Source organism: Stenella coeruleoalba (genome assembly GCF_951394435.1).
Source record: "Stenella coeruleoalba genome assembly, chromosome: 10".
Lineage (NCBI taxonomy): Eukaryota > Metazoa > Chordata > Mammalia > Artiodactyla > Delphinidae > Stenella > Stenella coeruleoalba.
The window spans coordinates 55,904,732-55,919,141 of NC_137156.1; the positions used below are offsets into that span (position 1 = coordinate 55,904,732).

The window sequence follows — 14,410 nt, forward strand, 5'->3', positions numbered from 1 at the left end:
GTCTGAAGGAAAATATACCTTAATATATAATGGCTCTATTTCAGAGTCCAGCACACAATGAAATAACTTTCCTCTTGGAAGCTTTTACTTACATTCTCACATAAGGCACAAATAGCATTCTCTATTTGAAAACAAAAATTAAGTTACTGCCTTCAAAGTCCAGTCTTTTGAAGACATTGCAATTTTTCAGCTAAGTGGTTATTCTCAAAATGAAAAAGAGATTTTCCAACTAGTATTTATGAACAAGCACACATACCCAGGAATTTATGGTGTGTTTATATGTCACTTTGACTTTCTGTATTTATAACAGCAGACACACTTTGTGTTAAATGATGCCTTCGTGAAGGGAGTTTTCAGGTAATACCTCCTGAAGGGTTTCTAGGGCTTTGTCCAGTCAAGAGTTTTCCTGTTGCTTTTCTCAGCTGACTGTCAGGTTCTCATAGACCCTATTTTATCATCTCATTATCCTCAACTGCATCCCCATGTAGGTTAAACAAGCCAAATAAAAGGAGGAAATGTTTGGGTCAAGCAGGGAAAGAGTGAAACTAAGCAGGACCTCCTCTGACCTGAGATAAGTCATTCTACTGCTTGGACCCTCAGGCTTCCGTCTGTGAAATAAAAATCATACACATACACCATTGTAAAGCAATTATACTCCAATAAAGATGTTAAAAAAATAATATAAAATAAGTCATACACATAGATGATCTCCAAGTCCTCTTTCAGCTCTTGAATGCCATTCCTACACCATCGATGAAATCAACTTCAATTAATTATCTAAATCAGTCACCACTGATTTCAGTATGTGTGTGACTGACTACAAAAGAATTCGTTCATTAATTTCTTTAATTTGTATTTATTGGGCATCATACCCAGAGCTGGGTATACAGTGGCAAATGGACAGACTCAGTCCTTAGCCTCATTGAGTTCATAGTCCAGAGGAAAAGACAAAAACGAACTCTCAAATAAATAACAACTGTGATAAATGCTGTGAAAGATAACAACAGAGCGCTGTGAAAAGACTAACAGGAAAAAAAGATAATTTGGGGGGGGGAGGGGGAATGTTCCCCAGAAGGCCTCATTGAAGAAATGACAAGCAGCCCTAAGGATGAGGACAGTGAAACAAGTGAGGAGCTACAGACAAGCATTGCAGGCACACAGGGCAGCATGTGTAAAGACCCTGAGGGATTCAAGAGCTTGTGCATTTAAGGAACTTGAAGAAGGTCATGTGGCTAGACCCTGGTGAACAAGAGGGGTCGGCCTGAGACAAAGTTAGAAATGGGCTCCCACCAAATCATGCAAAGTCTCGCCACCATGGTGAGCATTTTGTATAACGTCAGAAAGGCAGGGAAACCTACTGAGAGACCATTAAGTAGGAGGTTCTACACACAGTGGAGGAAGGCAAAAATGGATAAGGCTATTCAGTCAGGAATTGGTCCGGACAAGGCGTGGTGATGGTTTGGAGGAGGCAGTGGTGGAGAAGAGGGTGGATTTTATGTGTGTTGGGCTGTCCTCGCTTTGTGTCTGTGGTCAGCTATGATATATAGGGGAGACCTGTGACCTCATGTGTCACAGCATATGGACATATTAATTCCTACTGAGGGAAGCTCGTTGCCTTTCCAGCTGGCCTTCTTGGGCAGCATTCCACGTGATCCATGGAAAGTATTCACACATCCTTTTGCTGACAAGCTTTTAAGGTGTGGGCCTTGCCTACATGGCTGTTTCTCCTTGGTAGGCTGGCAGGACCACTGGTCACCCGTATCCCTCACCTACATGCTCCCATGGGTGTGGCCACAGCCATGTGTCCAAATCTCCTCAAAATCCCTCTCAGTAGGAGGAGCCTGAGAAGAGAAGAAAGCACCTCCTTCTTCTCATTATGTAGAGAAACATAGTTTTAGGGATAAAACTAATAGTGTCTCAACAACTCTACAAAGAAATGCTCCCTCCAGCCTCCCACCTCCCTTCCACTTTTCCAATAGGCTTGATTTGCTTGGTCACCTAAGGGCTGTGAAATCCATTTTGGCGCCTCATTTTTAAGACCTGCTTGGAAGCCTGCCGCCTCCTTTTCATAAGTCAGAGAAGATGGTACCTCTTGTCCTGTATCCTCTGTCCTGGACTCAGTGGAGACAGAAGACATCTCATTTTAGCATCCTCTCTTCGCCTCCATCCAGCCACTTTGTAAAACAACAAATGAGGTGCCCAGCACCACTCCTGTCTTCCTGAAGCTCCCACATCCCGCCCTCTGATCTGTCCTCCCGATGCCTCTCCAGTGCTGCTGCCTTGGGCCTTGGTGCAGGCCAAGATTTTGGACACGGTGGCCAGGGTGACTCTCTGCCTCTCCTCCCTCCTCTGCTTTCTTTCTTCTCACCTGTTATGGCACTGTGTCCCAGGACACTAAGCGACTCACTGCAGGGGTAGTTTCACTGCCCCCCACCTCCTCTTCCTTTTCCCCCAGGCAGGGGCTGGTGTCTGATCGAGCCCTCTATCCCCCACTTTAGACCATCATCAGCCCCACTTTCACACAGACCACGCTGTTCCCCCTTTATTGGTCATTTTCCAGAGAGTTTGCCCAATAGTTCAGACTGTGTGATGGGAATTCAGGTAAAAATGGGTAGAATTTCAGGACTTGGACTACTCAGCAAGATACACAGAAGAGCAGAAATGTGATCCATATGAAGAGCGAAGAAAGTGGGATTTGCAAGCTTGAATTGAGTGAGCAATGGAGGCAGAGGAGGTTGAGATTGTCTGGAGGAATAAACAGGAAAGGGGTGGAAGGAAACCAGAGCTGATACTTTGGGTAGAAAATATGGACGAAGGTAAAAAAATCTACCATAATATTTTGTCCATTTTTAAATCTTCATATAAACATCACAGGAAAGGCGAATTAGCTGGGTTATGGGAATGACCACTCTTTCAGTGATTTCATACAAGTCGCCAGGGAACAGTAGGTTGTATCCTAACCAAAGCTCACCATATATCTGACAGGAACAAATGCTAAGCATGGACTGCGCTGCAAGGCCTGTAAGATGAGTGTCCACCACAAGTGCATGGATGGCCTGGCACCCCAGCGGTGCATGGGCAAGCTGGTAAGGGCTTGTGCCCGGAGTGTGCCCCGGAACCGCTGCTCAGGGCACCTGCCTGCCCGATGAGGTCACTCCATTCAAAATATTTCACAGCAGCACCCTGAGAACTGGACACTGGGAAGGTACCCCCCACGTCTCTGGCTGGACAACTTGGCTTCCTAGTTGGCATAATGATTGAGGAAGAAGGAGCTTTGTCAACTTAGGAGATGCATGTTGCACGTGTGGAAGGGGCTCAGTGTCCTTCATAGAGTGGACAACTTGTCCTGGGCTGGCACTTTCCCGGTTTTAGCATTGGGACTGTCCAAGTTTTGCAAGTAGAAAGCAGGCATCCCAGGAACCCCCTCGGCCCCAGCTTAATTGTCTGACAGCTCAGTGCGTATCAAGAATGGGATAGAGATGAACCACCCCACAGAAGTGGAGAGAGTAGTAAACATCTATACCACTGTAACAGATCATGGTGGCCAAACCAAGGGCTGGGGGCTCAGCCTGGCCCATTCTGGGCTGATGGTCGCATCTCAGGGGTGGACTTCAGTACTGGTGCCACACAATGATAAAAAAGCCACCCAGAACACCTTTGAGAATAGTTGAAACTAAGATGGCCAAAGAATTATAGAAGGGACCAAGAATGTCTACCCTAGACATCCTTGGGGCATGACAGCTGTCTTCAGAAGAATTTAAGATCTGTCGCACACAATTCTGTCGTCCTCTGTGGCTTCAGGGAAAAGGCCTAGGATCAGTAGGTTCCAAGTCTTAACCATCAGAGATGATGTCACCAAAGACCTGCCTCCAGGATTAGTGAGAGTTCCTGCTATCCACATCCCCAGCAGTGTTCACAGGAGGATACCACTTGCTAGGAACATTGGAAGGGATTCTGGAATTCTAGTAGGGGTGGGACCCTTCAGTTCCCTTCTAACGCTGGGGTACAGTAAGTCAGGATACTCAGAGAGTTCATCTCCGTACTCTGATTGGCAGTGTCCTCTTCTCCAAAACCCCTGCCTCACGTGCTCCCCTCCTCTCCTCCCATGGTGATTCCCACAAGCCAAGGCAGAAACCATGGATGAGAGGTCAGAAAAACAGAACGGAATCTAGAACACAAAGCTCTGCGTAGAGCTCATCAGACATACAAGGGACTTCAGGTCTACCTGTGAGGTCTGCTTGCCCATGCCCAGGCCTTTTAATGATGTTAATAAATCACGTGGTGAGATAACACACAATGGTCCATTTGTATCCTGGGAAGTAATGAGGAGCCCAACATAAAGGAGGCTGCAATGTGCACCTGCAGAGGAGAAGTGGGACGGGGGAGGGCAGGTCTGGGGGCTTGCTTTCTGCAGGGAGTGGAGCTTGCTTATTTTCACCTCTACCTCCCAACCCGACCCCAGGGATAAATTACAGAACATGTCAGCATCTTAAAGGGAGACAGGGAGGCACCCCTAGAGGAACCAACTGGTTTCATTTTTAGAGTTCTCGTGAGGTTTTCTCCATCTCATCAATAACATTGAGCCCTTCTCTTTCTCATTCTGTCTCCAGCCAAAGGGGTTTCGGCGTTACTACAGCTCCCCCTTGCTCATTCATGAACAGTTTGGATGCATTAAAGAAGTTATGCCCATTGGTGAGTTGGGACCCGGTGGACTGAGCTGGGTTTGGAGCAGCGACGTCAGAGCTGATGGCTGCTCTTCTCCCAGGTCCCGGTGCTGCCGTACCAGTGGGGGACCGGGGGGGTGGCATTCGTTTGGTGGCTAATTGGGTTATGGTTGTTTGTTTTGCTGGAGGGGAAACTTAAGGTGAACCAAATTCTCTAGAAATTTTTGTCCTCTCCCTGATGAAGCTTCAAAGAACCCAGGTCCAAAGGCCATCAGCAGCATGGCAGAGTGGAAGGAGCATGGAGCCTGGCATCCCATAGACCTGGGTCACAGCCCAGCTCCTCCATTGACCAACTTGTGTCTAAACAAGCTGCTCAACCTGCTGGACCCTATACAATGAAAACAGCAATGGCTGCTTTTCATAATTTTTTGTAGGAAATAGATATACATTATAGACCAATGCTTGGAAGGAGCTTACTGAATATTGTTTATTCTTTAATGAGGAAAAAATGTCTTATATTTTTAGGTATTTCTGGCTTGAATATATTCCTCAACAATATCCTTCAGTTCCATTTCTTCTCCCTTTCTGAAAATCTCTACATTTATGTTTGCCCTTTGGTGGTGGCAGGGGGAGCAACTTTTAAACTAGAAATTTACAAACTGGAAAGTTTTTAATTAGAAATTCCAGGAAGCCTGGTAATGTCCAAGTCTTTCAAAAAGGTTGCCTCCTACTGCAAACTTTGTGTCACGAGACTTCGTACCTTGGTGAGCAGGGCCTTTCACTAGAGGAAATAAAGCTGGGAAGAACCTTGGCACTGGAGTCCTGCGGGTGGATAACAAAGAGGAAAACCAGTCAATCAGCAAAGGTTTGGGAGCAGAGTGGGCTGAGTGCAGTGGAGGGACCTGGGAAATGGGCACAGGTCGTGGGGGGAGCATGCGAGGAAAGTTGACCACAAAAGCTCCATTTCCCCAGGGGTAAGAGGGTCTGTTGTGCAGGACCTACTTTTCGATGCCATTAACCCAGGAGGTATGATAGGTGGTTGTCTGTCCCGACTGTGATATGAGGAAACCCTTCTCTCAGGTGAGCTTTCTCTTCTGCTGCAGCCTGCGGCAATAAGGTGGACCCTGTCTATGAGACCCTCCGCTTCGGCACCTCTCTGGCCCAGAGAACAAAGAAGGGCAGCTCTGGCAGCGGCTCCAATTCACCTCCCGGAACCTCGGTAATGGTCCTCTTCCTCCCTCGGGCACCGTGGAGTGCGGGTCCCACAGGCCGGGGGAGTCTCTTGGGGGTCAGGCAGCCTTTAAAGGGAGCTCCAAGTGCCTTTGGGCCACTAAAGGTTAACCTTCTGGGGCCAACCCTCAGAGATCCTTTTACTTTCCTCCTAAAGACCACGCTCCTGGCCTCAGGCTCATTGACTCTCTCTCCCTCCCCCTCCCACCACTAGTAGCTTACCTGCTGACACATAGAAAGGTTCGACCCAAACAAGGGGCAGAAGCAGAGAAGTCCCAGCTGTGTCCAGTTCTCCTTCCAGCTACATCCCAGTTCAAGAATACAGCCATTTCTCACATTTTCTCAGTCCTCTCTCTCTAAGGCAAGATACACCCTTTGATTTCTTTCACACAAACACTGCCCTCCCTGGAAGAGGGGTGTGGCATGGAGGCGGGGCGCTTCCCTCCATGGGACACACACCCTCCCAAGCACCTCTCTCCTATGTTTTACCTGATCTAAAATGCGTGTTGTGTGCATCTCTGTGACCTGGTGTCGTCATCCTCTCTCTGACTGTCCCAACCGAAGTTTCTATGAATGCCCCAAGATGCCACACAACTCGGTAGCAGAGAGAAGGCTCCCCAGAGATGGGCCTGACCTGCCCGCATGAGCAGCAATGTCTGCTGCTGTGGTTCTGAGCTCTTGCTCATCACAGCAAGGAGACATCCTGAGAAACACTCCGCGGGAGACAGTGAACATTTTCGCCTCCACGTTTGTGACTGATGCTATGAGCAGAAAGACCATAACAGGCATAACTGACGGATGTCCAGTCTGCTTTCGTGTCTAAAACAGCTTTATTTCTGGCAATATCTCGACCCTACAGACTGGTTTTAGGGGCAAAAAGCATAGTTTGTTCAATGTCAATAACGTGTTCATTCATCATAGCCCGCTTATACTTCCTGGCGCTGGTTCCATCAGTAAATATTTCTTGAAATTTTGCTCTGTGAAGGCTTTGTTCTGAGAGCTGCAGGGAGACAAAGACAAATGAAATTGTACTTAAATATCTGTCACTTCACTCTTTCCCCAGAGTCCAAATTGCCTCAGTGGAAGCAAACAGAAACAATTGATTGCTACTTTAACATGACTCTGCTTCCTTCCTGCAGGGTCGGTAGTAATGAACTTCAGCCTCTTGCCATCCTGGCAGTATTGTTATATCCTAAAGCGAACATATTCCCACATAGCAAAGGTTTATTTTCTTCCAGGGCTGTAGAGACATTTGCTTTACATTGTTGGGAGGTTGCTGCCTGGCTGTTTCTAAATCGTTAGGTTTCCTCTCATGTGCTTTCAAATGTTCTAGAATACAGAAGGCTTGATGGCTTTGGTAAGACAGCAGAAACCAAATTCGAAAGCTTTCTAGGAGTTGGTTAGCTAGTTCAGGAATGATCTTCAGTTTTGTAAGATTAAATTAACATAATAATAGCAACTTCTATTCAGAAATAGTGAGCTTCAGAGGAACAGGGTACAAGTGACTTAGAGGCCCTGTGACATTTTTTTTTTCTTCTTTCTGATGTGTCATGAAAGGAAGAATGGCTGAAATAAATCTTAAAGTTAAATTGTAAGAAGAAATCAGTCTCAGGAAGGTGGTACTAAAGTACTCTAGAGCTGATGAGGAGAGTTAGGAAGGCAAACTTGTTCCTCTCTAGTAAGATAATAAATAAATTGTTTTACAAATATGACTCTCCTCTGAGGCCCCCTAAATTCCTCTTTTAAAGAGGCGAGAGATGCACAGATAGAAGTAGAGCATCTGACCCTTTGAAAGAGGCCATCTGTGGTGTAAATGTTTAATGACCAACGAGGGCTGGACCCTGATTTGTAGCATTTGCCAATTTCCATGGTGTAAATACTCCCACTGTGGCCAATTTCAAGCTACCAGTGTGATGACCCTAAAGGCTCTCACCAGCGCATGTGAGCTAGTCCAGCTATACTGCTGGGTGAAGCACAGTGCTTAAGAGACGAACCTAGAGAATGTTATGCTCAGTGAAATAAGTCAGACAGAGAAAGACACGTACTGTCTGATATCACTTATATGTGGAATCTAAAATATAATACAAATGATGGATATGCAAAACAGAAACAGACTCACAGATATAGAAAACAAATGTATGGTTCCAAAAGGGGAAAGGGAAGGGGAGAGGGACAAATTAGGCGTATGGGAGCAACAGATACAAACTACTATACATAAAATAGATAAGCTGTAAGGATTTACTGTATAGCACAGAGAATTATAGCCATTATCTTGAAATAAATTTAATGGAGTATAATCTGCAAAGTACTGAATTATTATGCTGTACACCTGAAACTAACATAATATTGTAAATCAACTATACTTTAAAAAAAAAAAAAAAAGAGCATGGGCTCTGGAGACAACACCAGGGGTTCAAACCCCAGCTCCACCACTTACGAGCTCTGAGACCTCAAGTTGAGTTCTTGATTGTCTCTGGGCTTCAGATTCCTATCTGAAAAATAGGCCTATCAGAGGATTATTGTGAAGCATAAATGAGATGATTCATATAAAGTATGTAAAAACAGCACGTGCTAGATGATTGGTAACAATTAGCTATTTAGAGTGCTGCTTTATTATTGTTGTTGTTATTTCTGTAACCTAAAGTCTAACTATGACTTCTCTTATACACAAGAAAGGGCAAAATTTGTTATTGCAAGAGCAATTACTTTTCGCAGCAATGGAAATAGCATTGAACTCATACCTAAGTCATGCATCCCTCAGTAGTGCATCTTGTTCTCTATAATTAATATTTAACACTCACCTAGAAAGAGCTGTAGTTCTACTGACAATTTTAAGGGACAGGATGTAAGCAGGAATTCTGATTTCTCCCTGTCTCTTCCTGGGAAGTAGCCTAACTGTGGCCTGTGCATATAGGCACTCATTCACCTGTCATGTGCCAACCCCAGAGCCTGCTCTGGACATTGGGAGGGAGCGACAGTGCCCATAAGAGAGCACACAGCCTCTCTGAAGTTAACCAAACAGACAGAAGAGCAATGATGCGATTCTTAAGACAGTGTCATGTAAATTCCACCTTCGCTCTTCTACTGGTATCACAATCTCTGCTCAGTCGGCCCCTGAAATGACATTGCTCATTCCACTCTGTTCCCTCTTTTCAAGATTTCAGATCTTGTCGAGGTTCCTGAAGAGGCTGACGGGCCAGCAGGCGTGTATGGCCTACGGAAACGTAGCAACAGCGGTAAGTGGGGGGTGTGGGGATCTAGCACCGCCCAGCACAAATGGGAATCACATCCGTCATCCAGGTCAGCAGGCAGGCACACCTGACTTCCAGGCCCCTCTCTCTGCCAGCTCTGGAATTCAGTCCGGGCAAGTGTTTGATATTCTGGAGGGAAACCGGGCATAATCACTGGTGGATTTCAGTGATTTGACTATAACATTCCCTAAGTTCTGTCTTCTGAGTTCTCATGCTGTAAGGACATAGAGGTCCTTCCAGGCCTTTCTGTTAACACGTCACTTCCCCCACTGACCTACACTGGATAACAAAGCATCCCAGAGAGAACCACTCCATGCTACACCGGAAGTACTCCAGGTGAGGGGTGGTGCCGGGGAGTGTGGGCCTCACCTGGGCTCCTTCCCAGCAGAGATAACTAAGACTCAAAGACTGATCTGCACAGTCTAGCCAGACATTCTTTATTAATATCGTTTAGTTTGCTAATAGCATAAGCCCTTCTTATAATAATTTCTAGAATACTTATTAGATGCTAACTACATGCTATTGCTTGCTAACATTGAGAAAGAACCTCCTCTTAAACCAGAACTTAAAGAAACATAACCAGCATCTTATGCCTGAATCTCGATGAGCCTCTTGATGTCAACAGCTACTTAATTTCCACTCATTTATCCAAAAACTATTTATGAAGTATTTACTACCAGCAGCAAAACTACATAGGTCACAAAGCTGTCCTCGGGTCACTCATAACCCAGCACGGTTGCAGGTCCTGACCTGCGTTGTCACCTTGGGCTGAATGCATTCTCCTGGCAGAATTTATCCCTTGAAGCTCTAATACCCGCAGGTGAAGCACCACCTTGGACAGATTTTCCACTTGACTAAATGTCCCTGCCATTTCCACGCTGGAAGCAGGACTTCTACATCAAATACCCCATAGCTGCTTTGTCAGCTGCTGTCTTACAAGGTGTCACTTCACTTCCTTAGCTCTAGGAATCCATTCATTCTCTTCTCTAGTTAGGATGGGGCCTCTGCGATTCCCTCAGGCAGTGCCCCATGACCCTCCTTTCTAAATAAGCATCAGCGTCCATTAGGACCCCCTTTGCCAAGCCCACCCACAGCTGCTAAAGCACACTGCTAGGGTAAGAAGTCTTTGGCATCAAATGGGGAAAACACTACTTTCAGATCAGTGCAGACGTCCGTCAGGCACTTAGCAGTGCCATTAGAAAGACAAATCAGAGAGTGCCAGCTGCCAGAGGACCTCATGGCAGAGCAGTAACCCTGCAGGACCTCCCAGCCCACTTCTGTCCAGCATTGCAGATCCAGCAACTGAATTTGGTGAGCAGCCCTGGAGTTTGTCAGTATCTTAGGACCAAACTCACCAGAGGCTGGAATGTAAGCCAGAGCTGCATTTCAGTGCTGCAAGTCTGTCAGCTGTTCTATCCCCTGAGTCTGAGTTCTGCCTGCCTTCTTCCCCTGACGCTTCTCACCAAATCGCAGGGGGCATCCTCGTCATTAATCGCACTGGACATGTTTGGTCCTTGGCCCCTCCTTGCTGTGGAGGTAGATGCTGGACTTCACTTAGTGATCATGTGGTCTTCAAGAGACCTAGCCTCTCTCTGCTTCAGTCACCTCACCTCTAAAATGAGGATACTAATAACACAAATCCATAGGGTGTTGTGATCTTTAAATGAGATAACAAAGGTAAATACTATCTGTACACTGATGACTCTAAAACTTCATTCCTAGCATTAGGCCTCTTTGCTGCCTCTGGATGCCTGTAGCCTACTGGAAACGGCCATCTGAATGGAGAACAGGCATCTTCAAGTTAACACACCCAAATGGACTCTTGATTCCCTCACTCACCCCCCACCCCCGCCTACCGAAACCAGCTCTTCCTCAGTTGCTCCTGCTCTGTTGTAGGAACGCCATTTTACTCGATGATCAGGCCAAGGCTTTTGGCATCAGCCTTGACGCCCTTCATCTCACACCTCTTATCCAATCTGTTCGCAGCTCTTATCTGCTGCTCTTCAAAATCACACCCAGCATGGGCCCACATCTTCCCTCTCTGCCTCCACCACCCTGGTCCAGATTTACGGATGTTGTCGCCCATTCCTCAGTAGCTGAGGTCTCTTTTTGCCCTGGGGATTTCTTCACTCAAAAATGGTCTTCTGGGCTTCCCTGGTGGCGCAGTGGTTGAGAGTCCGCCTGCCGATGCCTGTTCGTGCCCCGGTCCGGGAAGATCCCACATGCCGTGGAGCAGCTGGGCCCGTGAGCCATGGCCGCTGAGCCTGCGCATCCGGAACCTGTGCTCTGCAACGGGAGAGGCCACAGCAGTGAGAGGCCCACGTACCGCTAAAAAAAAAAAAAAAAAAAAAATGGTCTTCTTAGGGTTTTATTATGTGAACAGCTGTATTTAGGGATCATCAATATGAAGCACCATTGCTATTAATGAAGTCATCGTCAGGTCACGAAGTGTCAGAGATGCAGCCTAGAGCCTCACTAATCCACATGTGGCCCGTGGACCAGCGGTCTGGGCAGAACTTGAGAGCCCGTTAGAAATGTAGAATCTCAGGCTGCCCCAGACCTGAAAAATCATAATTTCCATATGGACCTGTGATTCATATTCTTGTTAGCGTTTGAGAAGCCGGATTAGAGGCCATTTAGTCTAACCCCTCTCCTCCAATATACACACACAAACAGGGACACACAGACATATACACGCAACAAATACTGGATAGATAAGGAAATTGAGACGTGGAGTAATACACTCAAGGACACAAAGTTGATGATTTGCTGTCTCTATCATGTTAAGGGGCATTTTCACAGTCTTATTCAAAGCAATCTGTTGAAAGAACTTAGTAAGTGATAAACCTCTAAAAAGCTTTGGAGATCTATTAACTATTCCTTTGATCAGCAGTAGCTTTCTTCATGTGCACTCTTAGAAGCAAGAGAGATTAATTATGCATCAGTTTGCTTCAAAACGTGTTCCTTTGATGTGGATTTAATGCTCTGTCCATGTAGTTTGAGAAACAACATAGAGAAGACACCCTGCTTATATATAGTCCAAGTTCCCACTCGTCGTCTCACATTCTTGGCAAGGAGAGCTTCTGGTTCTGCTTTACCTGTTTCATGTATGTTCTAAAATGTACATAGGGCACACAGGTATTATTTCTGCCAGCCAGATGTTATGTCAAAGTCCTTGAGAAATATTTCCAAGGCCACCTCAGAAGAAGGTACAATTCATACTCATGTCTTTAGTGCTAAGAGTGCAGTCTCTGCTTTCTCTCTTATGTTATAAAAGCTCTTGGGCAGGTCTGAGTGTTTCTGGTGGTTGTTTTCAACACTTCCTGGGTGCATCAGAAATATACATGGGCAAATTTGTTGGTCTTCACCTTTGGCTTAACTGCCAGAAACTCCACTGGAAGCAAGGTCATGAGCAGAGAGAGAATCATCTATCTAATACATAGCCTCAAAATGACAAAAACTCAAGGAGAAATTGACAGAACTATTAGGAAATTGGCATCGCGCTTCATGATGAGAGTTTTTAACACTCCTCTCAGTCACTGGCAAATCAGATAAACAAAAAGATTCAGTACAGACATGGAGGATCTGAGGACGCACTTGACAATCCAAATCTAACTGACTTTAAAAGGATGCTCCAAAAGAATATATAACTGAATCACTTGGCTGTACACCTGAAACTAACACAATATTGTAAACCAACTATACTTCAATTAAAAAATAAGATAATATAAAATTAAAAGGACACTCCATCTAACAAATGGGAAATTCACATTCTTCTTAAGAATGTATGGAACTATTATAAAAATTGCTGACACTTCCCTGACAGTCCAGTGGTTAAGACTCCGCACTTCCACTGCAGGGGGCATGGGTTCAATCCCTGGTCAGGGAACTAAGATCCTGTTCCACTGCAGGGGGCATGGGTTCAATCCCTGGTCAGGGAACTAAGATCCTGTATGCCACACAATGCAACAAAAAAATAAATAAAAATTGTTCACCTACTGGACCATACTGCAAGTTTCACACATTTCACAGAATTAATATGATACAGAACACATCTTTCTGACTACAATGCAAACAAGATAGAAATCAATATTCAAAATATAACTAGGAAAACCCATACTTTAGGAAATTCAAAACATATTTTTAGAAAGCTCATATGTCAAAAAAAAGAAGTCATAATGAAAATTGAAATATATTTAAAACTGAATAATAATGAAAACACTACCTATCACAACTTGTGGGATGCAGCAAAAATCGTGCCTAGAGTATTTAGTGCTAAAATTATTCCACTAAAAAATAAAAGCTGAAAAGTAATAATCTAAGCATCATATTCAAGAAGTCAGAAAAAGAAATAGAACAAACCCAAAGTATACAGAAGGCAGGCATTAATAAAGACAAGAGAAGAAATTATTAAATGACACAGGTAGGTCAATACATTCTAAGAACAGTTCTTTAAAAAAAATAAAATTTACAATCACTAATAATTTTTTAAGAATAAGAGAGAGAGAGAGATGAAACAAAAAGTAATTAAAAAGGAGGAATATAACAGAGGTTGACAAGAAAGAATCTTATGACCAACTTCATACCAATACATTTAAAATTTTTTAAATGGACAGATGCCAAGAAACTTGTCAATGACCGAAGTCTGACTCAAGAGGAAACAGAAATACGTAGAGAACTTGACTTTGCTTCCAGTTATGGTGGAAACACTCAATATTTTAAGATTTTGCACAACAAAAATACCAGGCCCGGACAACTTTATAAATAAACTCTACCAAACATTTTTTTAAATAAATTTATTTATTTATTTATATTTGGCTGCTCTGGGTCTTCGTTGCTGCACGCAGTCTTTCTCTAGTTGCGGTGAGCTGGGGCTACTCTTCGTTGCGTTGCACAGGCTTCTCATTGTGGTGGCTTCTCTTGTTGCAGAGCACAGGCTCTAGGCACACGAACGTTAGTAGTTGTGGCACGTGGGCTCAGTACTTGTGGCTCACTGGCTCTAGAGCGCAGGCTCAGTAGTTGTGGTGCACGGGCTTAGCGAGCCACAACTACTGAAGACCGCGCACCTAGAGCCGGTGCTCGGCAACAAAGAGAAGCCACCGCAATGAGAAGCCCGCACACGGTGACGAAGAGTAGCCCCCACTCGCCGCAACTAGAGAAAGCCCACACGCAGCAATGAAGACCCAATGCAGCCAAAAATAAACAAATAAATAAATAAATTTATTTTAAAAAAAAACATTTGAGGAAGGTAAAATTTTCAGATTA

At 44.9% G+C, this 14,410-nt stretch overlaps 1 protein-coding gene across 11 annotated transcripts in view; it reads left to right on the forward strand.

Annotated features, from left to right (window-relative positions):
- The window catches only part of STAC (SH3 and cysteine rich domain), a 370,710-nt gene that overhangs the window by 326,351 nt on the left and 29,949 nt on the right, over positions 1 to 14,410 (forward strand). For 10 of the 11 annotated variants that reach the window (XM_079934185.1, XM_079934190.1, XM_079934191.1 and 7 more), the window contains 4 exons: positions 2,986 to 3,086; positions 4,611 to 4,692; positions 5,768 to 5,883; positions 9,052 to 9,130. In XM_079934185.1, the coding sequence (XP_079790311.1) occupies positions 2,986 to 3,086; positions 4,611 to 4,692; positions 5,768 to 5,883; positions 9,052 to 9,130 (378 nt within the window). Of the gene's footprint in view, positions 1 to 2,566; positions 2,817 to 2,985; positions 3,087 to 4,610; positions 4,693 to 5,767; positions 5,884 to 9,051; positions 9,131 to 14,410 lie in introns of those variants that run through there. The other variant, XM_079934182.1, reaches the window with a different exon arrangement.